Source organism: Leucopleurus acutus (genome assembly GCF_964270905.1).
Source record: "Leucopleurus acutus genome assembly, chromosome: 12".
Taxonomy (NCBI): Eukaryota; Metazoa; Chordata; class Mammalia; order Artiodactyla; family Delphinidae; genus Leucopleurus; species Leucopleurus acutus.
Window position 1 is genome coordinate 46,714,231 of NC_139154.1, and position 23,087 is coordinate 46,737,317.

Below are 23,087 nucleotides of genomic sequence, written 5' to 3' on the forward strand. Positions count from 1 at the left end.
CCAGGTCCCACCTGAGCGCAGGAAGGAGTGGGGCTTGGGGCTCCTGAGGAGGAAGTGGGTGGGACAGCAGTAACTCAGCATCTCCAGAACTCAGGCCAGGCAGGGGAGCCAGCTCCTGCGGGCCGGGGAGGCAGACTTGACTCTTCTCAAGCCCAGAGGGCTGCAGGCCCAGAGATCCTCCCACCGGCCCCGGCCGCCTCCCCGCCCCCAGTTTCCCCAGGGCTCCATCCAGGAACCTACCCATAAGGCCAGGTGCAGCCCCTCTGTGGTCCGGCTCAGGTGTGAGCCCCAGCCCTGAAGCTCTGTAAGTAGCTGCCCGTCTGGGGGGAGGGGAAGGGGGCGATGGGGCTGGGGGGCGGAGGGGGCCAGAGAGAGGGGGAGGGGGAGGTGGGGGGGAGGGATTGAACATTTTCTTTGTCTAGAACTCCAGGTCACGTGGGCCCCGCTGGAGTGCCTGGTTGGCTGCGAGCGGGCCGGGGGAGGGGGCCGGCTCTCAGACGCTGGCAGTGGGCCAGCCCCTCTCCTTCGGTCCGAGGGGCGCGGGCCGGCGCTGGGGCCTGGGGGCGCGGCTGGGCCTCCGCCCGTTCCCAGGGCCCCGCCCAGGCCCGGCTGGAGGCGGTGCCCGCCCCCTCCAACCGGCCAGCCTTCCCCGCCCCCTCTCCTCCAACTCCGCCAGAGCCCGGCGCGGAGCCGGGGGGCGAGGCCGGGAGCCCGCGGGCCGCGCGGGGAGGGAAGGAGGAGAACCGGGTGGGAAGGGGCTGCCCTCCAGCTGCGGAGGTAAGGTGCGAGCGCCCAGAGAGCCAGGAGCGCAGGCAAAAGGAGAGAGGAGCTTTCGGGCCGTCTGGGAGAGACAGAAGAAAGTTGTTAAAAGTGAGTCTCAGCAGCACAACCGAAAAAAAAAAAAAAAGGAAAAGCTTACAGATGAGCGAAGAGGCCCAGGAAACTGTAGGAAAACTCAGAGCACACAGAGATGGGCAGAAAGCGCCCGTACGGAACTGGGTGCGCTCCAGAACGGGAACTGGGAGCGTTGCCGGGGGGCGGTCTCCTCAGCCTTAAACGGCGTGGCGTGAAGAGGAGTTCAGGCTTTGAAAATCACTTCTGGCCAAGTCCCTGGGTCCCCTAGGTCACTCTGGGTCAGCCTTGGATGTCTCATTTTCCTGTTTGCAAGGTGCGGGGTTGGGGGGTGGGGAGGAGGAGTTCAAAAGTACAGCAATTCCTTCATTCCCAGGCACATACATCTGCTGCTCGAGACTGCACTCCTTCGGAGCCTCCAGGTGCAGCGTCAACCATTTCAAGTTCCCTCCTCCTGAGCAGAGGCCCCTCCCCCAAGAAGAATATATATATGTGTGTATATATATGTATATATATACACATACATACATACATATACTCTCTCACTCTCTCTCTCTCTCTCTCTCTCTCTCCCTCCCCCTCTCTTTGCCTCTCCCCGTCTCTCTCCCTCCCTCCCTCTCCCTCCCGATATCAAAGAAGCAGACACTGTTGGCCCTGCCCTCAAGGAGCTGACAAATTCAACTAGACTTGGAGAGATTGGAAAAGATCGTTGAAAAGCATCTCTAAAGAGAACTACACCACAAATACCAACCACCCTGATGGGCCAGGATGGCTTGGAAGCCAAACAAAAATAAGTAGTATCAATGATAAATGAGGTTAAGGAGGTCAGTGTAGAGCAGAGGCTGAACCTGGAGGATGAATCAGATTTGGAATGAGGCTGGATAGGGAGGAAATAAGAGATGTTAGGCTGGATAGGGAGGAAAACACTTGCCCACCTTCACCTCCCGCCCCACAATACAACTAAAGCTAAGGGGTGCGGAGAGAGATGTTGATGGATATATCCTATCGCAGTGAAGAATAACCGCAGGTTTTCTTACATGACAGGGTGAATGGGTATTTTGGAAAGATTAGCCTGGGGACCTCTCTGGTGGTCCAGTGGGTAAGACTCCACGCTGCCAGTGCAGGGGGCCGGGTTCCGTCCTTAGCTGGGGAATTAGATCCCACACGCGTGCCACAACTAAGATCTAGCACAGCCAAAATAAATAAATACTCCTTTTAAAGAAAGAAAGATTAGCCTGGTTTGTTTGCAAGATGAATTAAAAGGAAGAGGGGCTTCCCTGGTGGCGCAGTGGTTGAGTCCGCCTGCCGATGCAGGGGATGCGGGTTCGTGCCCCGGTCCGGGAAGACCCCACATGCGGCGGAGCGGCTGGGCCCGTGAGCCATGGCCGCTGAGCCTGCGCGTCCGCAACGGGAGAGGCCACAACAGTGAGAGGCCCGCGTACCCACCCCCCCAAAAAAAAAAAAAAGGAAGAGCAGGGGAGCTGAGGGTAAATACTCCCAGCAGGGCAGGGCTGTTTGGCCAGCCACACTCTCAGAGGATCTGGACTGGGGTTCTGGTTCTACCACTGTGACCTTGGACAAGCCACTTAACTCCAAGAAGTCTTTTTTCACTTGCAAAACAGGAGTGATGACATCTGCCCTCCCAGGCCCCGGAATACCAGCATCACTTAAGGAGATAATGCCCCCAGGCGCCTGGCTTCCAACCACAAGCTGCGGGAACAAACCAGCTGGAACAGGTGCTGGTATAAGGAGGTCAAAAGATGGGCTGTGAAGGAGAGCCTACCTACCATCCCTCCTGGGGCTCAGCGCCCTTCTGGGGGCCGTCAGAACAAGCAGGCCCTAAAAAAGGAAGAGGACTCCAAATCAGAGCGAGCCTTCTCCAAATAATACTCGGGGAGTACAAACTTCCTCTCCCCACCCTGACTGAGATCCAGAACCCATACAGCAAAGAGGAGCTGTTCCATAAAACACAGGCCCTATTCTGCTCCAGGCCATCTTTCAACCCAATCAAGGTACCTGCTTGGTATAATTTTTCAGAAGATCCCCAAGCAGAGATGAGAAGCCGTGAGTTTATACCTCCTGCCTGCTCCCACCCTTTAAGGAACATAATAAGACTTGCTTGGCTTCTCTCACTGATGCCTCCCCGGCATCCTCCCAGGCCACTTTAGACCTCACCCCAGGCCTCCTCTCAAAATGAAGTTTCTGATCTGGCTTGGCCGGCTCTTTTTAAAAACACTATCTCATCTATGACATCTCCTTTTCCATTGTTATGTGGCTAAACACCTTAGACTCTACACTCCATGGTCTTGGGACTTTTTCAGTAAGTAATGGTGCCTGTGCATGCAGTCAGGACTCAAAGTGTCAGGATGGACCAGGGCCATCAGTTTCACTTTTTCTTGGCCCACTTAATAAAGTAGCCTTTCCCTCCAGCTGCCAAACTTCCTTATTCTCATTCTTTAAAATTAAGCTCAAATTGGGGGGAGGGGCAACATAAGAGTAGGGGATTAAGTGGTACAAACTACTATGTATAACATAAACTACAGGGATATAGTATACAGCACAGGGAATATAGTCAATATTTTATAACAACTATAAATGGAGTATAATCTTTAAAAATTGTGAATCACTGTGTCGTACACCTGAAACTTATATTGTAAATCAACTACACCTCAATAAAAAAAATTTGTTTTAGTAAAATTAAGCTCAAATCTTACCTCTTCCACACAGCTCCCAACTGAAGCAAAAAAAGCCCAATTCAAAGGTGTCCCCTCGCTACTTAGAACACCGCCCCTCTCCTGTAGCTACACAGACAGGTAAGGTTACCCTTTTCTATACTGTAAGTCACTCAGACTGAGATTCGTGTCCTCTTTGTACTTGGTGGGCAGAGAGAGACCTCAACGCAGAAAAGACCCCGAGATCTAGGATAAGAGGTGACTTTAGCAAAAGGTCAGGAAAAAACTAGGGCAGCCTTCTAGGATCCTCAGGTCATATATGTCCTCGACCTTCCAAAGTAACCCTCCCAGGGTGGTTACTGGGATAGGTCTTTTGATGAAGATAAAGATAGTCAACCTAAAATAGCAGGGTCATGTAAAGTGAGCCAGGTTCTTGGAAATGTTCTAGAAGTATGTTGAGAGGAGGAACCCCTGGACGAAAAGAAGATCTGGCGGATGTCAAGAGCCTAAAAGAAGCGCTGGAGAGGAAGTGTCCAGCATGGTCCAAAAGGGAGGGTGACCTGAAAGAGAGGGCACATTTCCTGTCTGGCAGGCCGATAGCAGTGATCCAGTAGGCCTGATGAAAACACCTCTTAAGGACACCTGACTCTCAGCACTTATCCCGTGTTCATCAAGCAAACTTCTAACTTTAATTACATTTTCCAGTGACTCTGATACCAGTAGGTTGCCAGAAAACATCAGGACCACTAGGTCCTGTAGCACTAGGATCTGCGTTGAAAGGACAAGTCCTGCTATAAATCTGTAAATTGAACATCCTGGTGTACGTCACACTCCTGTCTCTGAAGAGCACGATTGTAAGATGTGCCGTGAATCTGACTTTCCAGCTCACAGAGCTGACGTGAGATGCTAAGTCGTGATCCTCCACCCAAGAGCAGCAACTCCCACAGGTGCAGGTGGGAATGCCACACCTGCCTGACTGGTTTTAACTCAAAGTTCAGCATTCTGTGGCGTGCTTTGTCATAAAATCCAGTGCTGGTGGGAGGTGGGGAGGTTATGTTGCTTCCCTCAAACAGGACATTACCACCTGAGTCCCTGTACTCAGAATCAGAGAAGCCGGGATCCCTAAGAAGCCATCTGCAAAGCCACATACTGGGAGGACACTGCATATTTTCTGCCACATAAACATTCCCACTGACCCCAAGACCAGCGAGACCTTATCCCGGCAAAGGCTACAAGATCAAGATGGATGTCTCTTCTGATCCTGGCCTGCCCTTCCATCTGCAGCCCAAAGGCCTCAGTACTACACAGTAGACCTGTGACTACCTGCTGATTACAATCTACGCTCCTTGCATGGCATTCAAGGCCCCCACAACCTGCAGCACTTACATCACACAGCCCACACTCTGCCCACCCACTTGCTGTTTCCCAAATATGCCCTCTCCCTGCCTCTGTGCCTTTGCTCGTGCTGTTCCTTGCTCTTCCCCTTCCCCTTCCACTGGCCAAAATCCCACCTATCCTTCTAGGCCCAATTCACCAGTTACCTCCACCAAGAAGGTTTCTCTAGACCTGAACTGGCCAATAAGAGCCACTGGCTGCGTGTGCCATTTAAATTCATTGAAATTAAATAAAAATTCAGTTCCTCAGGTGCACTAGCCACATCCCAAGTGTCCAAGAGCCCATGTGGGTTTTCGGTGCTACTGTACCGGGGACACAGATTTTAGAACATTTCCCTCATTGCAGAATGTTCTTTGGACAGTGCTGCTCCAGCCCCTCCCCCTGATCTTCCCCCACTGAAAAGTTACCCTGTCCCTCCTTCTCCTCCGTACTCCCAGAGCACTTTGTAATCCTCTCCTAGCACTTGCCAGTCTTTGCCTGTACTAAGCTGATTGTGTACTCATCTCTCTCCTCCACAAAATTAAAAATCCTAGAGGGCAGGGCCGGGATCTTACTCAGGTTCACATGCAAGCAGTGTGGACCAGAGCCTCTTGCACACTGTAGAGGATGAAAGCAGTGTTTGCTGAACTGAATCCAACATTGTCTCAGGAGCCTCATATGGAGTCCACTGACCAAGTTCCCAGATGCGGACAGGTACTTTCCACAGCAAAGTTCCGATCGGTGCTAAGAGGTCCAGGTCCAGGGCTCCCGAAAGAGGCCAGGAATCTTTGTTTTCCTATTCCCCTGCAATCCATATGGAGGTTGCAAGCAAATGACCAGGACTGGGCTGCTGGCAATGAAGCTAAAAATAGCCACAGAGCCAACAACAAGGAGTTAGCAGGACTTGTTGCTAGGGAGACCGGTCGCGGAGAGAGCAACCAAGCAGGGAGAGAGCGTCAGACCTGCACCCAGAGAGCAGAGGCCACGGTGGGGGGAACTCAAAGTTGACAGGGGTCCAAGGATCCCACCTAGAGATGCTCTGCCTTCTGGTAGCTCCTGACTAATGCACTGAGTGGGGCAAGTGTTCCCCCGTCCCTCAGTAACCCATCTCCATGGAAACCACCATTGCTGGGGTGAAGTACCAGCCCCTGGAAGGGAGGCCTCTGCCTGGAGCCGGTTGTTATGGCAACCCGCCCCCCGCGCGCCCCCCCCCCCCCCCAGCCCATCATCCTCTCTCTCCTGGCTTCTCCTGTGGGGAAAAGGTGGGGGCCTGGTCTTGGCTTAGCCAGCATGACCAGGAAACACCGGCTTCCTGACAAGACTGACCTACGACGGGCTCTTCGGAAGCTCCTGGGACCCCAGTACGGCCTGTCAATCCTCAGCACAGGGCAGAGCTTCCTTTCCTTCCTGTGAGGGCCTCACAGATCACCTTGCCAGGAGAATCCCATACTCATTTGGGTTTATTTGTATCAGGATCACCCGAGGAGATTTTTAAAAATACAGATTCTTGGGCCCCACCTATGGAGATCAGCTGGCTTGGGGTAGGGCCCAGGAATCTATTAAAACCTCCCTAGGTAATTCTGATACCAGCCAGGTGTGGAGACCACCAATGGCCCTGGCTGTGACAAATGAGGAAACAGGCCTACAGGGGACTCAGCCCCCCACCCAAAGGGTCAGAACCAAAAACTGAGGAGGAGGTAAACACACACCTGAGGGGAGCTGCCCACCTCCTGGGCCTGTCTCTCTTGCTCCCCCTTGAAACGAGAACACGCCGTCTCTGGTACTGGACTGGGATTTAAAACTGAGCCTCTCAACAAACCGTCCCCTGTGGCAGAAAGTGGAAGGTAGTGGGGCTAGGCAGCCTGGTTCCCAGAGTGTACAAAATGGTGGCTGCCCAGGCAGATGATCTGGGCTGAAAGAGAAATCCATCCTCCTTCGGAAGGAAAGCTAAAGGGTCACCATGGCAACTGCAGGGTGCCGGCCCGGCTGGGCTTGGTGCCCTCCCCAAACCTGGGCCCAGGAGACGCACAGCTTTAGGCAAATGCCATGGGGCAGGGGCACCCCCCTCCCTCGCCAGTCTAGTCTAGTTTCAGAACTGTAAGGAGGCTGTGCTCTACCCTGGAGCCAACATCTGAGCCTGCCCGAAACACACCTAAACACTAGGGTCCAGGAGCCCTAGGAGTCCCGAGCACATGCAGTAGCCAGGCCAGGAAGGACATGGAGGAGACAGTGCAGGAGATGGCCTCCACCCGCCTGTTACTCACAGCCTAATTGCGTGCCCAAGACCCACCACACATGAAACCACAGCCCTCATTCAAGACAGCATACAATTAGATGGTAAATTATGTGGTGGAGATGCTTCCTCCATGCGCTGAAGGAAATCCGAGGTGGCCCGGATCGGGAGAGGCAGGAAGCCTCAAGGGAGGATGAGAGAGGGTGAACCAGGACTGGGCCCAGCCTCCCAGGTTTCCCAGACAGCACGGCCAGATCACCGGGGGCATCTGCAACCGCATTAGCTTCCCAGGGAGAAGCACGAGCACAGCTGTATGGACACCTGCTGGGGAGGAGAGCTGCCTGGGGCCTGTTGTACCATCCGCTCAGTCACATAAATTCTGATCCAGAGCATAAAATGCAGGGTCTGGGAGCCACCTCTTCGCTGACCCCTCACTTCTCCATCTCCCCGCCTCTGTCCCAGGCAGCCCTCATTCCTCCCTGGCTCCCCCATTCCTTCCCAGGTCATTACCACACTTCCCTAATGGGAGGGCTTGGAAGCCCCAACTCTCCAGACCTGCCATCAGGCTCCTGGAGCCTCAGCTGCTGCCTCTTCCCTCCCCGCGCCGATCCGCGTCCTCTTTCCCTACAGCTCCGGGTCTGCTGCAGAGGGGGAGGCTTCTCCACAAACCCAAGTCTCCTGCCCCCAGCACTTCCATCCCCTAACCCGGAGCGAGTCGAGTGCAGGCTCTGGGCGGGGAGCAGGGGTGGCGGTGGCGTTGCTGCAGGTCCCCAGACCTCACCTGCCCCTCGCCAGGAGAAAGAACAGACGGAGCAGCATGTGAGCAGGGGATCCCAGCCGACGCCAGGACGGTCAGTACGCACCTAGCTTCTCTGTATCTTAGTTTCTTGATCGGTCTAATGGGACCACAGATATCTGCTGAATATTACAGATAAGATCAAAGGAAGTCAGGAGGGCATATCATTTAAAAGGTGGAAAGAATCTTACAACAGGTTTGCCTGAGCACAAGCTCATACTGTCACTTTGCTTTAAAAACTAGACTCTGGAGAGAAATGTTAATTTTATACCTGGGGTTGGGGGGGGTGTATCAACAGGAACCAGGTAAACCTGAACAGCCTGGGCTGCTTTCTCCTCCCCTCCCCCAACCCCATCTCCAGCCTCCAGGGGTCAAAGGGAGGGACCTCAGGGACCACCATTCAGATTCAGGCATGCAGACCCTATCAAGTTTCAGGGTCCAAAGAGAAGACCCAGGAGGAGCCCAGCAGACAAGCACTGCGCTAAACCTTTGCTGAAAACAGCAGGAACGCCTACCATCTCCATCCCAAAGGAAAAGTCCTTTCCGGTCTTCTCCCCCACCTACGTTTGGAAACGGTTCTCTAGCTGTGCCGGCCTTAGAGCCCGTACTTCTTCCTTGGCTCCGTGTGTTCAAGGTCTGAGAGTCTCAACCCCGCTGTACATGAGAATCACCTGGAGAGTTTTAGGAACGCTCTGGGCCAGGGCCCATCGTTAAATTCCAGATGCACTGAACACAGAGGGAGGGGCCCAGGCAGCGGTGGTTAAAGCAAACTCCCAGGGGATCCGAATGTGCGGGGAGACCCCCGATGTGGGTGACAGGGTGGTAGGTGATACAATAAATGCATTTTTGGAGGAATCTCTGCTGTCAGATTTGGTTTACTTCGAATCATCCGAAGCTTTGTGGTTCTCAAACTTTCACAAGCCCCAGAACCATGGAGACCTGACTAGAAAATCAGATTTCTCAGGAACAACACCAGAGTTTCTGCCTCCTAGTTTCAGAATGGGGCCTTGGAATGTGCCTTTTTAACGCACTGCCCAGGTAATACACCAACCTGCCCTTTAAGAAATACTGAATTCTAACAGCATCCTTGGTATATATAAAGCAAGTCCAACTCAGTTTCTGGTTCTTTGTTTGCCCCATATAGTTGCCTTTTAAACAGTATCTAGATTCAAATATATAGGAGACTGCACTCTTTTATCCCTATTTTTGTTTAATCCATCTGAGTTAGAAGTGAAAAGTTAAAATATCCTGCCCACTAATCATTGACTAGAGTCTCATGGCATCTGTGAAGAGTTGTTATTAAAGAGTGGCAAGTCAGAAAGATGGTAACATTCACACACACACACACACACACAACCGCATGCCAGCCAGCTGCTCCCAGAGGCCCCAAGTGCCTGCCGCTCCCTACCCGGGTCCTCTCAAGGCAGGGCTGCTCTCCACGCATTGGGCTCTTCCCTCCCTGCTCACCAGCCTGCACTTGCCTTCCAGGTGGATGACTCTTGAGTGCCTGCTAACCCTCTCCCCACCAACAGCCACCATGCTGGCTTCTCAAAAGCAGCTTGTCCAAAACCTAACTTAAAAGTCCACTCCCGGGCTTCCCTGGTGGGGCAGTGGTTGAGAGGCCGCCTGCCAATGCAGGAGACACGGGTTCGTGCCCCGGTCCGGGAAGATCCCACATGCCGCGGAGCGGCTGGGCCCGTGAGCCATGGCCGCTGAGCCTGCGTGTCTGGAGCCTGTGCTCCGCAACAGGAGAGGCCACAGCAGTGAGAGGCCCGCATACCACACACACACAAAAAAAGTCCACTCCTCCTAAGAGAATATCTTCATGACCCTGGGGTAGGCAGAGAACTCAGAGATCACACACACACACACACACACACACACACACACACACACACACGCACCCCAATACAAGAAAAATTTGGTTAAATTGGACTTTATTAAAATGAAAAACTTCTGCTCATCAAAATACATCCTTAAGAAAATGGTAAGTCCATACCACCTTCCTGCCCCAAACCTGTTCTTCCTCCCTAGCTGAGATAATGCCCCCTCACCCCCAGCCCCCAACCCCCAGGCAGGTTTCTCTCTTCCTGCCAACCAGAGGCAAGCTGTATCTACCAAGTCTGCCTCCCGCTGCCTGGACCCTCCGCCAACACCAGACGTAATGCCCTCCTAATTGGTCTAACCTTCCCTGCTCTGGGCCCCCTTGCAATGCGGCCACGGTTATCTTCCCAAAATACACATCCAGTTCTCTCACATTCCAGCTCCCTCTACACAGTGAAGCCTGCATTTCTCACTATGACAGGAAGACTGGTGACGATCTGACCATCTCCCTTTGTAGTTTTCTCTCTTCTTCCTCCCCAACTCCCACACCTAGTTACCAGATCTCTTGCTGTTCCCTAAACAACCCAGAAGCTTCATGCCTCCTTCTCTTTGCCCTCAGTGGTTCTTTTCCCTGAAACACCTTCTCTATTTATCCCTACTGGAATTCTCAAAGGACACCTCCTCCATGAAACTTTCCAGGAGTTCCTGCAGAAGCTCTCTCACCCTCCTCTGTGCTCACCAGACTCTTGGTGGCAGGAGCACAGAACTGCATCTGACACAGCAGCTCATGGTGAGCACTCCTGCCTCCTCCTCTAGACCACGTGTGCCCTGGGACTGGGTGCAGCAGTCTCCTGCAGCGCCAGCACGGTGCTCTGCGTATCTAAGAAATACTAACACAAGTCCGTTCACTCCTTCATCTAGAGCGTAGGCTCCTTGACAGAGTCCAGCTGACCCCCGCCATGCTTGAGCCTCCCTGGACCTCCTTAACGAATGGTCTGATCTTTAAAACAAAGCAGAGAGAAGGGCACCGTTATGTCTTCTCCTGTTTGCCTCGTAGCAAGGGCTATGAGGATGTTTCCAAAAGCTGAACTAAATATGCAAGAAATCTTGAGGTGCTCTCGATCCCAAACTCCTAGAGGATTTCTTGGACCACCGACCTCATGATCCCACTCAATGCCCTGCCCCCACTGTCCCTGTGGCAGGCCTGCAGGATGTCTCTTCTTTGGCAAGCTTTCCCGGGCTCCTTGGGCAGGGCAAGTTAGCCGCTCCCATGGCCCCTTTCCTCACATTTCTATTGCAACCTATTGCAGTACCTACCTGCCTACCTCTCCCAGGGTGGGATTCTGACATTCCTTTAAATGTGTTTCTTTAGTGTCTAGAAAATGTGGGAACACAGTAGAGACCCAGATGCATATGGAGTTTTCTGAAAGCCTGAGCACAAAGTATTTGCTCAGTCAAGGTTTGTAACTCTCTAAAATAATGAACAGGGACTTCCCTGGTGGTTCAGTGGTAAAGAATCTGCCTTACAATGCAGGGGACGCGGGTTCGATCCCTGGCCAGGGAACTAAGCCCGCGTACCACAACTACTGAGCCCGCGCACCTCAACTAGAGAGCCTGTGTGCCACAAACTACAGAGCCCACACGCCCTGGAGCCCAAGCGCCACAACTAGAGAGAAGCCTGCACGCCGCAATGAGAGATCCTGAACGCCTCAGCAAAGATCCCGCGTGCCACAACTAAGACCCAATGCAGCCAAAAATAAAATAAATAAAATAATGAACAGATGATTGTGTGACTAACGAAAACTAGCGGTCAGGGGCAGACCTAGGAACATGGCGACCAAAGTCAGAACAAGGACGTGAGTTCCTGAGCTAAGGAAATGCCCCAGGAATATGTGCCTGTCAGACAGGGGTGCATTTGCAACATCAGCTTTTTTAGTGATGGATTCAAGCCCCTCCCTCGCCCAGGCCTAGTTAACGATGAGCTTCATGTCCCACCTTTCTGATCCTGGCAGAAAACACAGAGGAAGAAAAGGGGACCATCAAGAAGAGGAAAAGAAAGCTATATTCTAGGGCTTCCCTGGTGGCGCAGTGGTTGAGAGTCTGCCTGCCGATGCAGGGGACACGGGTTCGTGCCCCGGTCCAGGAAGATCCCACGTGCCGCGGAGCAGCTGGGCCCGTGAGCCATGGCCGCTGAGCCTGCGCGTCCGGAGCCTGTGCTCCGCAACGGGAGAGGCCACAGCAGCGAGAGGCCCGCGTACCGCAAAAAAAAAGAAAGCTATATTCTAGCACAAAATGTGAATTTTATGAAAGTTTTTTTCTAAGCATCTTTATCAAGATGCTTTATGGATGTGCCTCTTGAAGAGGCATATATGTGAAGTCTGAGAATTCACTCAAATATTTAATTTAGGATGTACGTACAAGGTCATATAAGAGACAAAGGGAGCTACAGGTCATGACTCCAGTCCTCCTCCCCCTAAATTATGCGATTTCAGAATCTCGGGGGTCGGCTAGTCTAGTTGTGTCACACTGCAAACGAGGAAACTGAAGCGCAGAGAAGAGAATGACCTTCTCAGATTGATCGGGGTAGAGGCTGAGCCCAGAAACCAGACCTCCTGAATCTCATTCCATTCATTTAAGCCAGTTTCACAACATCAAACATAAGATCATGAAAAAACAGTAATTCAAGGGCGAGGGCTCAGGACCAAATGAGGGGAGCAGGAAGTGCGGGAGGGGTCCCCAGGGTGAAAAGGACCCAAACCTGGCAAGACCCGGCAGCCAAGGTGGGGTGAGGGCGGAGGTGGGGTGAGGCAGCATGGGCAGGAGGGCTGGGCCACTGTGCTCCCTCCCACCCCATTCTGTTGTTTCAGGGGAAGCCAAGACTGAAAACCAGGAAGACCCGGTTCTAGTGGAGTCATCTGGGTACGAAACAGAAGCCGCATGCAATCTGGAGTCTGGTTTAGCCCATGGGCCTCTCCACAAGGACATCCACGTGGCTCTTAACCTCCTCACCTAGGGGAATCTTAGCTTCCTAATCGTAAAATGGGGATAAAAATTAGTTCTTGTAGTACTTGCAGATAATATACCTGTCAAATGAAAAAAAATACAATTTAGTAACAAGTTTGATGTCCTTTATTCAAGGCAGAACAGTGCTTGGACTGGGGGAGTACAGCACCTCAGAGCTGCGTGCGCTCTTGACCAGGGATGCTGGGCGAGAGCGAGGCTCACCTACTGTTAGAAGAGCCACCTCGGAACAGGGCGTGATTGGCTAGGAGAGATGGAATTTCCCTAAAAGGCAGCCGGTCCTGTTTCCTAGGGGAAGGTGAGCTCGCTAAACTGAGTTGGAGGATTGTGATTGGTGGATGTTAGGATTCCTGGGCAAGAGTTTCCTGTAACTGCACTAACCTAGGTTTATTTATTTTATTTTATCCTCTAAACTTTTTTGGCTGCGCCACGAGGCATGCTGGGATCTTAGTTCCCCAACCCCAGATGGAACCCGTGCCCCCTGCAGTGGAAGCACGGAGTCCTAACCACTGGACCACCAGGGAATTCCCATGCACTGACCTAGGTTTAGATTCGTGAACTGGGCTGGGCCACAGAGGTGGCCTCCATTGTGTGAATCCTGATAGACAAATTAACTTTATCATCTCTTAGGACTGTGGCGAGAGTTAATGCTTTCGGCACAGTCCCTGGCGTGAAGTACGTGCTCACAAAGCTACCCCTTTGGCCTAGCTCAGGCTTGGCCGTGGCCGCTGGTGGACCAGACTCAAATTACGACCATCCTCCCCACTACTGTTTTCTCACCACTAAAAAGTGAGGGTTGCTCTAAGAGCTCTTCTCTCTGTGCCCCCCAGATGGAATGAACACGCCAGTGTGCAAACAGCCGGTCCATTTAAGAGACAATGGGGCGCCTCTGTGATGACAGTTTCACAGCCCGTCCTAAAGGCCAGCCCTGGAGCTCACTACTGATTACGAGCTGTCACAGAAGTCCCTTTAAAATGTGTTCAGCCTTTTGGTAAAGTATACTTGTCATGCCTGCTCCAAATGGCATCATCTCCTTCAAGGGTGATGTTATTTTTGAGGCCATCCTGCAAGCGTTCAGGTTTTCATTAGTTTACATATAGTGAATAAGCAAGGACCGTCTGCCAGTCGGAATCCCCTAAAACTGCTACGCACATACTTTGCTAATAATTTGGTTTGAGTCCTTAATGGTCTACTTTGTGTCGCCATTTCTCACATCTCCTGTACTAAAGCCCAGGAGATCACACTTAATTCATCTCCTTATTCCCAAAGCCCCCAGCACAATGCCCCCGCTCCCCGACGTAGTAGGTGCTTAGCGGTTGCTTATTAAATGGAATATAGCACAGCAGGAGATGACATTCACAGGCTGGACGTTCACAGGCTGTTCTTCCCAGGGCCGACAGGAAGCACAGTCTGTTGAGACTGCAGGGTTATAAAGCAAGAGGAAGCAACATTTGCTCAGCTCACAGAAGCAGCAGCACAAATGGCCGATAAACATATGAAAAGGCGTCCAACCTCACTTATTATCTGGGAACTGCCAATTACAATCATAACAAGACACCGTTTTCCCACCCGTTAGATTAGCAAAATATTGATGTTGGCAAAGGTGGAGATCTTCTCATACCTTGTTTACGGGAGCATAAATTGGCACTGCCCTTTCTGGAGGACGATTTGGCAGAGACTGTATCAAATGCAAGATATATATTCCTTTCAACCCAGCATTTCTCTTTCTAGGTATCTATCTTAGAGAAACAGATGCGCAAAGAGGCGTGACCCAGGATGTTCACTGCTGCAGTGCTTATGCAGTAAAATACTGTAAACCACACAAGTGTCCGCCAGTGAGAGAATGGTTAAATAAAATCGTGGTAATCCATATGGTGGAGGAGAACAGTAATTACGTGGCTTGATTGCCCAGATTTATTCTAAGCGAAAAACCAAGCTGTAAAACGAAACTACGGTGTGGTTCTATATATATTAAAAAAAGGAAAAGAAAAAAAAAGCAACTGTGAAGCAAAATTATGTATTTACACACACACATAGATAGATAGAGAAAATCATGTCATATATACACCAAACTGATAGCATTAGGTACCTCTCTGATGGGGGAATTAAAATCACTGGGAAGGGATGGGTTTATTTATTTTTTTAACAGGAATGTATTTGTGTAATACTTATGTAAAATCAGTTTTTAAAAATTATTCATTTCTGGGAATTCCCTGGCGGTCCAGTGGTTAGGACTCTGCGCTTTCACTGCCAAGGGTGCGGGTTCAATCCCTGGTCAGGGAACTAAGATCCCACAAGCTACGCTGCATAGCCCAAAAAAACAAAAAACAAACAAACAAAAAAAACACATTATCCGTGTCCTATTATACGCTAGCCCTGTGCTATAAATGTTATGTAGTATACCTTATTAACCCACACAACTCTGAGATTCGAATTATTCATTAATTCATTCAGCAAACCTTTACCTAGTACCTCCTGAATGGCGGCCCTGGGGGCAGAGGTGCCAAGAGGGCCTGCTTTGAACAAGCTCAGGTTGGGCAGAAGCAGAAAACAAACTGGTGAGTGCTACTCCCATGAAGATGAGACATGCCCAGGAGAGCAGAGTAGAGCCAAGTCTAGAAACAGCACAGGGACCTCAGCTGTGCTCAGTAAGTGATGCTGAAGGTCCCACATCCAGTCAGTAGCCGAGTCGGCATCTGGACTCACCTCCAGGAAAGAGGAGGCCGCGAGGGCAGCCTGTGAGGAGGGGAGGGGGGTCTGAGGGCAGGAGGGAGAGGGGAGGGGAGGAGATACTGTGATATTTGGACCACAGGTTATTCGTTATCAGTATTTAATATGTATTAAGCATCTAATAAGTCTAAGGATGCAGAAGTCCTTCCTTTCGGGTTGGGAGCCAGGAAAGAAGCCAGATCCTAGATCAGCAGGACACGGTACCTTGGCTCTAAGCAATTTAGAATCAGTTGGGGTGAAGAGATTAATGAGAGTCATAACATCACCCGGCCGTAACTGTGTCCTAAAGCCCTAAGCAGTGATACACACTGGGAGTCTGCAGGCTCTCTGGCTCAATGACTGTTCCAGCTGCTTGGCCAGGCCTCTGCCTCTCAGTAATGAGGGTTAATAAAGTAACACCTGTAAAAAGTCCTTCCTAAGCCTAAAGCGCTCCCTCAGGGTCATTCTGTTCTGAAAAGAGTCAGAAGGAGGAGCCTGGAACTGCCCCCTTTTGGGTGGAGGGATGCCTCGCCTCTGCCCTCCCAGCTGCCCAGGCCTGGGCCAGCTCTGCCAGGCCAAGGAAGGTTCTCCTCAACTCAAGCAAAGCAGAGGCCCAGTGGGAACAGCAGGAGCACAGGGTGGCGAAGACTCAGCCGCTGCCTTACCCGCGGGAGCCCACCCACAGTCCCCCAGCCCCACGCTGTTCTCCGGGTACACTTGTCAGGACCCCCGCAAACCAACGGCTTGGGCCTGAGCTCCCTGAGAAGAGGTCTCGTATTCACCCACCTCCCAACTGCTTAGTCAACCAACAGGTATTCATTGAGCCTGTTCTCCCTGCCCAAAATCAGGTTGGGCATGATTGGTGAAGACATAACATGTAAGAAAGAGTTAGTGAAAAATACTCTATGAAGTATAATTGATTGCTAAACCCAACAATATTAACAGTAAGGACTGCAGGGGTGCAGAGGAGGGAAGAGGTCAGTGTGGACTGGAGAAATCCTAGAGAGCTTCCTGGAGGAGGTAGCAACTCTGGGACTCAACCCTGAAGAATGGATAGGGGAAAGCACAGCAGGAACAACGGCAGGGAGGAAGGACGTATAAAGGGGAGACTGGTCCCTCACGGGGGACCTTCCTATTACAGAATGGTAGTGAAGTGGGGTGGAGCCATTGTGGAGGTCACAGTGAGGGTTGAAGCCTTGAGAAACAACCAGAGGATTTCTGACATGATGGGGAGACAGTGGAGAGCCATTGCTGGGTTTGTAGCAGGACCTGGTCATGACTAAAGCAGAGATTAATCCTTAAAAGGACTGGCGTAGAGATGCAGAGAATAGGAGATGGGACAGACACCAGCAACCCAGTTCCAGCAGTAAGCCCCACTTCAGCCTCAGGGAAGGAGGAAATGCCCCATTTTCCTCATCCAATTATTTAAAATTTCATTCATTTGTGATATTCTAAGTCTTCTTAATTTTTTTTTTAAAGGCCTGGGGAGGCAGATAATCTCAGATGGACAGCACAGTAAAGAGTAGACCTCACTCAGTAACTGTGGACTGACAAGGGTGGTCACGGGAAAAGGAAACTAAGCCGAGGGGGATGTTTTGAGGGAAGCAGGCCCTTCAGGTGGGGCATGTGGACCAGGTGCAGACTGGGATCAGGTGAAGCACCATAGCAGGGCACACAGGCCCTCAGGCCCCGCCCAGCTTCCCAGCCACACTCCTGCTGCTCTGAGCCCAGCACCTGCACCCTGTGCTCCATCACCCACCACCATGAACTTCCATTCCTGAAAAGGCCACACTGTCTTGTGCCTCCGAACCTTTGCACATGCTGTATGTCTCTTTCTGCAGTGCCTTTCCTCCCGCTTCCCTAAATTCAAGTTCATCCTTTAAAAGCCAAAAGCCAACTCTTGCTGATTTGAGGATGACCCCAGGCAGAATTAGTCTAAGAGTCCCTTGGTGATGCTCTCCCTGAGGTGCCCGATCCCTCGCCCTGTCATAGGATAACCAGGAATCCCCTAGGCTTCTGGTAGCTCCAGTATCTTACTGGGCACTCAGACAGGGAGGGTTCTGACTGTCGGCGCAATGATGGTGCCCTGCAGGAACTTCAAAGGGCAGGCGTCACATTCTGAGGTTTGGAAATGCTGGCGGGACCTCCCAGGGGCATAGTCTGGGAAACAGCTTGTATTCGGCAGTAGGGAATGTGTCTTTTTTGGGAGTAGGATCTATGAGAGCACACAAGTGGTAAGGGGAGCAAGACTGGCTGAGGGGACTTCCCTGGAGACGCAGCAGTTAAGAATCCGCCTGCCAATGCAGGGGACACGGGTTCGATCCCTGGTCCAGGAAGATCCCACATGCCATGAAGCAACTAAGCCCCTGCACCACAACTACTAAGCCTGCGCTCTAGAGCCCAAGAGTCACAACTACTGAAGCCTGCAGGCCTAAAGCCTGTGCTCCACAACAAGAGAAGCCACCACAATGAGAAGCCTGCACACCACAAGGAAGAGTAGCCCCCGCTCAGCACAACTAGAGAAAGCCCACGCGCAGCAATGAAGACCCAACACAACCAAAAAAAAAAAAAAAAGGTCTTTAAAGACCGGCTGAGGGTGGGAGCAGACATCTGGGGGTGCCACTATCAAGGGAGGGAGCAGACATCTGGGAGTGCCACAGTCAAGGGACAGAGGAGGATGTTAAGAAGATGCAGTTGGAGGAGATGGGAAGAATCTTGGGGACGAGGTCAGAAAGGCCTAGTGAGGCAGTTTCAGAAGAAAGGGCCAAGTGCCAGATAACTAAGAGGAAACTGCAAAAGGAGGACGGATTTCTTTCCCCTTGGTAAGCCACTTAGGAAACAGGCCTGATGAAGACAGTTACTGCTCTTTAGCCTGAGGGGCACTTGGGAATCTCGGGAGCTACCTGTGTTTCCCCACGGTTCTTTCTGGCCGCAAGGCATGTGGGCTCTTAGTTCCTTGGCCAGGGATCAAACCCGAGCCCCCTGCAGTGGAAGCACAGAGTCTTAACCACTGGACTGCCGGGGAAGTCCTCCCCAATGCTCTTGTTACCTGTAGCTAGCCCTTCCCTAGTGCCCTGGCAGAGCCCAAGAGGGGCGAGTGTGGTCTCTGGGGATGGCCCCCACGTGGCAGTAGCAGCCTGAACTCAATCCCATTCCAGCCCCTTCCCTGTGCCCTGAGTAAGCTTGTGGCCAGCTCGTAACTCTGCAGCCCCAGCCCCTAGTCTGAAATAACGGGCTCCAGGGTTCTAGCGCTTGTACCGGAAGTCGTGGAAATCTTGAGTTGTATCATATGAACAAGGAACAACGTTACTAGCAGAAAATATATTCTGGGCGCAAGTCTCTACATCTCAAGTCACGCATCCCTAAAATATTGTAAATTAAATCAACTTTAAAGTTTTTCTGTTCACGCTCATTGATGATCTTTATCAGTTGGGGGAAGCAGATGCCAAAGGTTTCTTTTTTCTAGAAAAGCTTTTAATGGTTGTTGCACTTTGGTGATAGGTACATGGGGGTTCATTATACTAGTCTCTCTATTTCTGTCTATGTCAGAACAGGTTCATAATAAAAAAAAAGTCTTTTTAAATTTTAGTGGAAATTTTAAAATTGAGAAAATGTATCTATTATCTTACTTTTCCCTGTGAGTTGAGAAAACACCTGCCTTTTTTATTGCAACTGAGAGCAGGCCTCCATACTGCTTCTTCAAGGGAGCACAGTTTGAGGATCACCAAATTTCTAGAAGCTTTTCAAGCGTAAAAGTCTTTATAGCTAGGGACTTCCCTGGTGGTCCAGTGGTTAACACTCTGCGCTCCCAATGCAGGGGGCCCGGGTTCCATGCCTGGTCAGGGAACTAGAGCCCACGTGCCCCAACTAAAAGATCCCGCACACGCACCGAGGTCCCGGCGCAGCCAAATAAACAAATAAATATTAAAGAAAAAAAAAGAAGTCTTTATATCTAGCCTCTGGCCCTAGGGCTAAGGGAGAGCAGAAATACAGGCCACTCATAACAAGGGGTTAAAAAGCAAAGCCCCTCCCACAGGCCACAGGGGAATAGCCCCAGGTCCTGAATGAATTTCCATCCCAAAGATCACGCTGAATGCTCAGAGTCAAGCGTCTCTTCTCCCAGACCTTGGACAGGTTGTCCCTTTTCCAGGCTCCTCCAGGAGAGAAATTTCTGCCTTCCTGGATCCCAAAGGAACTGGAAACAATCAAGTAGCCACCCCACCCTGTACTGAACTTTCTCTAGAGCAAGTTCTCACACAATGCAAACGGGTAACACCATCCTTTGCAGGCCTGGGGTAAAGACAAGTGAGAGTGAAGGTGAAAGGCCCCACGTGGTGGCAGTTCGCGTTTCCCTTCCCTTCCTGGTGCCGGTAGGTCAACGGGCTTCTCTCTACTAACCAGACATACAGGAGAGCAGCCCCACAATGGTGCTTCGTAAACTGGTTTCGCCCCTTGGTCTCCACGGCATCACCTCCCCTGGCTACTGAAGCCCTCCCTGGGCTGGCTTTCTCCCTCCCAACCCGCACAGAAGCCTCTCTAAAAGTCACCAGCTACCTCCAGATCGGCAGGTGCAAACAGCCTGTCTCAACTCAGCCTCCGCAGGGCTGGGCGGCCACTGCCTCTGGAAAACCTTCTCCTTTCTGAGACACGGCTCTTCCTCCCTCTTCTTCCTCCCAGGCCCCTTCTCAGTCCCCCTCTCCACGTGGCTGTAAGTGTCGGGTTTCTGTGGATAGAATCCAGAGACACTGTCTCTGCTTTCTCCTCCTGTTTCCTACATGAGCTCATCAGTGTTCGTGGACTTAAACGCCAGGTTCTGCCCCTGACGCCTTCTCATCTTTGATTTGCAGCCTGGACCTCCCTATGCTCCAGGCTCCAGGCACCTCAGCATCTCAGGCGAAACCCTTGATTCCCTTCCGTCCCAAACTCGTTCCTCCCCTAGTCTTGCCCACCTAAGGAAGTAGCACACCCATCACCCAGGTGTTCAGGCCAAACCCCTGGGAGTCGTGCTTCCATTCCCTCCCCTCCCCCACCCCGGCCATCCATCAGCAAGCCCTGCTGTTTCTATCTCTAAATCTCTGGATCTGTCCCTATCCGTCTCCATTGCTGCTCCTTTAATCCACATCAAATCACTCCCCTGCATAGAAACCTTCAATGGCTTCCCAGGACACAGCGTTAAACCAGCTTTCGGGGCAGCTTCCCCGGTGGCGGCGCAGTGGTTAAGAATCCACCTGCCAATGCAGGGGACACGGGTTCGAGTCCTGGTCCGGGAAGATCCCACATGCCGCGGAGCAACTAAGCCCGCGCACCATAACTACTGAGCCTGCGCTCTAGGGCCTGTGAGCCACAACTACTGAGCCTGCGTGCTCTGCAACAAGAGAAGTCACCACAATGAGAAGGAGCCCAGGCACCACAGCAAAGAGCAGCCCCCGCTCGCCGCAACTAGAGAAAGCCCACGTGCAGCAACGCAGCCAAAATTAAATAAATAAATAAATTTATAAAACAAACAACAAACAAAAAAACAGCTTTCGGCCGGGACCTCAAGGCCCTGTAAGACTGGACCCTGCTTACCGCCCAGCTTCATCTGACCCCACTTTCTCCCCTGCTCGGTTCACTCTGGGAGTATCGGTCTTTCACGTAGCCAAACAAGTCAGGGCCTCGCTTGTGCTATTTCCTCTGCCTAGAATGTTCTCCCCCACCCCACAACTCACAGAGCCAGCTCTTCTGTTCCTTTAGGCCTGAACTTAAATGCCACCTCCTCCAAGAAGCCTGTCCTGACCACCCCACCTAAAGCAGGCCTCTGTTAACCTCTATTCCAACCTCTTGTTTACTTGTTTCCTGTCCATCTTCCCCATCAGAATGTCAGCTCCATGAGGGCAGGAATTCTATACGCGCAAAGCCCAGGACACTGCCTGGTTACACGGTAAATGTCCAATAACATTTGTTGAAAGAACGAAGGACCCAGCCACTGCCTAGGGATCCAGCAGTGCCCTGTAAGTGCGAGAGGTTAACCTGAAGGGGAAACTGAGGCTCAGCCAGGGCCTGACAACAGCTGCAGACAGTGGCTGAAGCTAACTTCCGGTTTCCCAGTTCCGTGGGACAGGCTGGGGCCCAGGCCAGAAGGCACCTCACCTCCCTTTTCCAGCGTGCCAGCCACTCGTCCCGCTTGCGCTTGCTGATGTAGTAGGGGTCCCCCGCCTGGAAGGTGAGCCGCGGCATGGGCCGCTGGCGGAGGCTGGACTCCCAGCCCAGGCCACCCCGCAGCCGGCCCCGGGAGCCCTAGGACAGAGATGACAGAGACAGACCGGCATTAAGGTGAGCACGGACAGCCCCGCTGCAGGGTTTTTTCCTCCTGGAGGGGAAACCAAGGAGGCACTCACCTCGAGCAGAACACAGAGCTCTGACTCCTGGCCAGAGATGCCAGCCCTGCGAGTGCGGGCCAAGCCCCTGTCTGGGCTGGAGAAGTGAGGGATGTGGGGCAGGACATAAACTGGGAGGGGAGGTGCTTGGTCTTGAAGGGGGACCAGCTGGCTGCCTCGCTGGGGGCCTTCCAACCTCCACACCCACTTCCTCTGCTCCTCACAGAGGGACATGTAAAGAAGGGGCCAGGGGCCACCTTGGGCCCCTCACACACACTCGCCACAGTCGGTCAGAGCGGTGGCTCTCTTCTCCTAGAATCAGGATCCACAGAGCCCCTGGGGGTTGAGGAAAACACTTGCCTCCATTTTCATGGATTCGATGTTGGTCTCCTTCTGTTCTTTGCCTGTGGAGAGGGAAGAACAAAGGGACTGTCGGCAGAGTTACAGGAGTGGCTCGGAGGCCTCACCTTGTGCCTGGGGTCCCTGCCACGGGGATAGGGCTTCTCCAACCGTCTAGTCATTCCTGTGTCAAACCTGATGGCCTACTGTGTGCCAGGCGTCATGCTGGCCCCAGGACTCAGAGCACCGCCAGGGCAGAAAAAGGACTGGGGCAGGGCTGGAGGCCCAAATCCGCAGGAACAACAGAAAAGCCAGCACTGTGGCTTCTGGCCCATCGAGTGCCTCAGGCACACAGAAGGGATCCGGAAATAGCCCCCTTGCCTGCTCCCAGTTGCGACACAGCTCCCTTCCCAGAGGAGGGGCCAGACTGCACAGCTCTCCCTGGCCCTGGAAGGGAGCACTGGCTTGTATGTGTGGGGTGCAGCGAAGATGCTCTAGGGGGAGGGGGAGGGCACAGGGAGACAGCAGCAGGACTCTGCTGAAACAACTTCGTCTCTCTGAGACTCAGTTTCCTCATCTGGAAAATAAAGATGCCGGAAATGGTTTCTAAGGTGCTCCTGAAGTTCTCAATATTGCGCTTCTGCCATGAATATCTGCTTCGGTCCCCCATTCTCCGCCCATTCTTAGGTCCCTGAGTTCAGCCTTTATTCTAGAAGCCTTGGATTCCAACTGTCTCCATGTGACCTCTGTAAGCTTTCCAGGCCTTTTCTTCACTGAATCAAGGTACATAACCCTTCTAATGCTTCCGGAAGGCAGCGTTTCCCTGCTCCTCTTCCCTGCAGTTCCTCAATGGGCCCTGATTCCAGTTCCTGGAAGGGAAGGCTCCCCTGGAGGCTGAAGTCCCAGCAGTA

The 23,087-nt window shown here is 52.3% G+C and overlaps 2 protein-coding genes across 2 annotated transcripts in view; both read right to left on the reverse strand.

The window, feature by feature from the left end:
- The window catches only part of DNMT3A (DNA methyltransferase 3 alpha), a 37,333-nt gene extending 15,601 nt beyond the window's left edge, over positions 1-21,732 (reverse strand). Inside the window, exon 1 of the mRNA XM_082851402.1 lies at positions 21,611-21,732. Coding sequence (XP_082707528.1) covers positions 21,611-21,697 — 87 coding nt within the window. The 5' untranslated portion in view covers positions 21,698-21,732. The remainder of the gene's footprint in view (positions 1-21,610) is intronic.
- Positions 21,733-22,155: 423 nt separating this feature from the next.
- The window catches only part of LOC309970145 (DNA (cytosine-5)-methyltransferase 3A-like), a gene marked incomplete at its 3' end in the record, with an annotated part of 60,562 nt that continues 59,630 nt past the window's right edge, over positions 22,156-23,087 (reverse strand). Inside the window, exon 5 of the mRNA XM_082852410.1 lies at positions 22,156-22,241. Coding sequence (XP_082708536.1) covers positions 22,156-22,241 — 86 coding nt within the window. The remainder of the gene's footprint in view (positions 22,242-23,087) is intronic.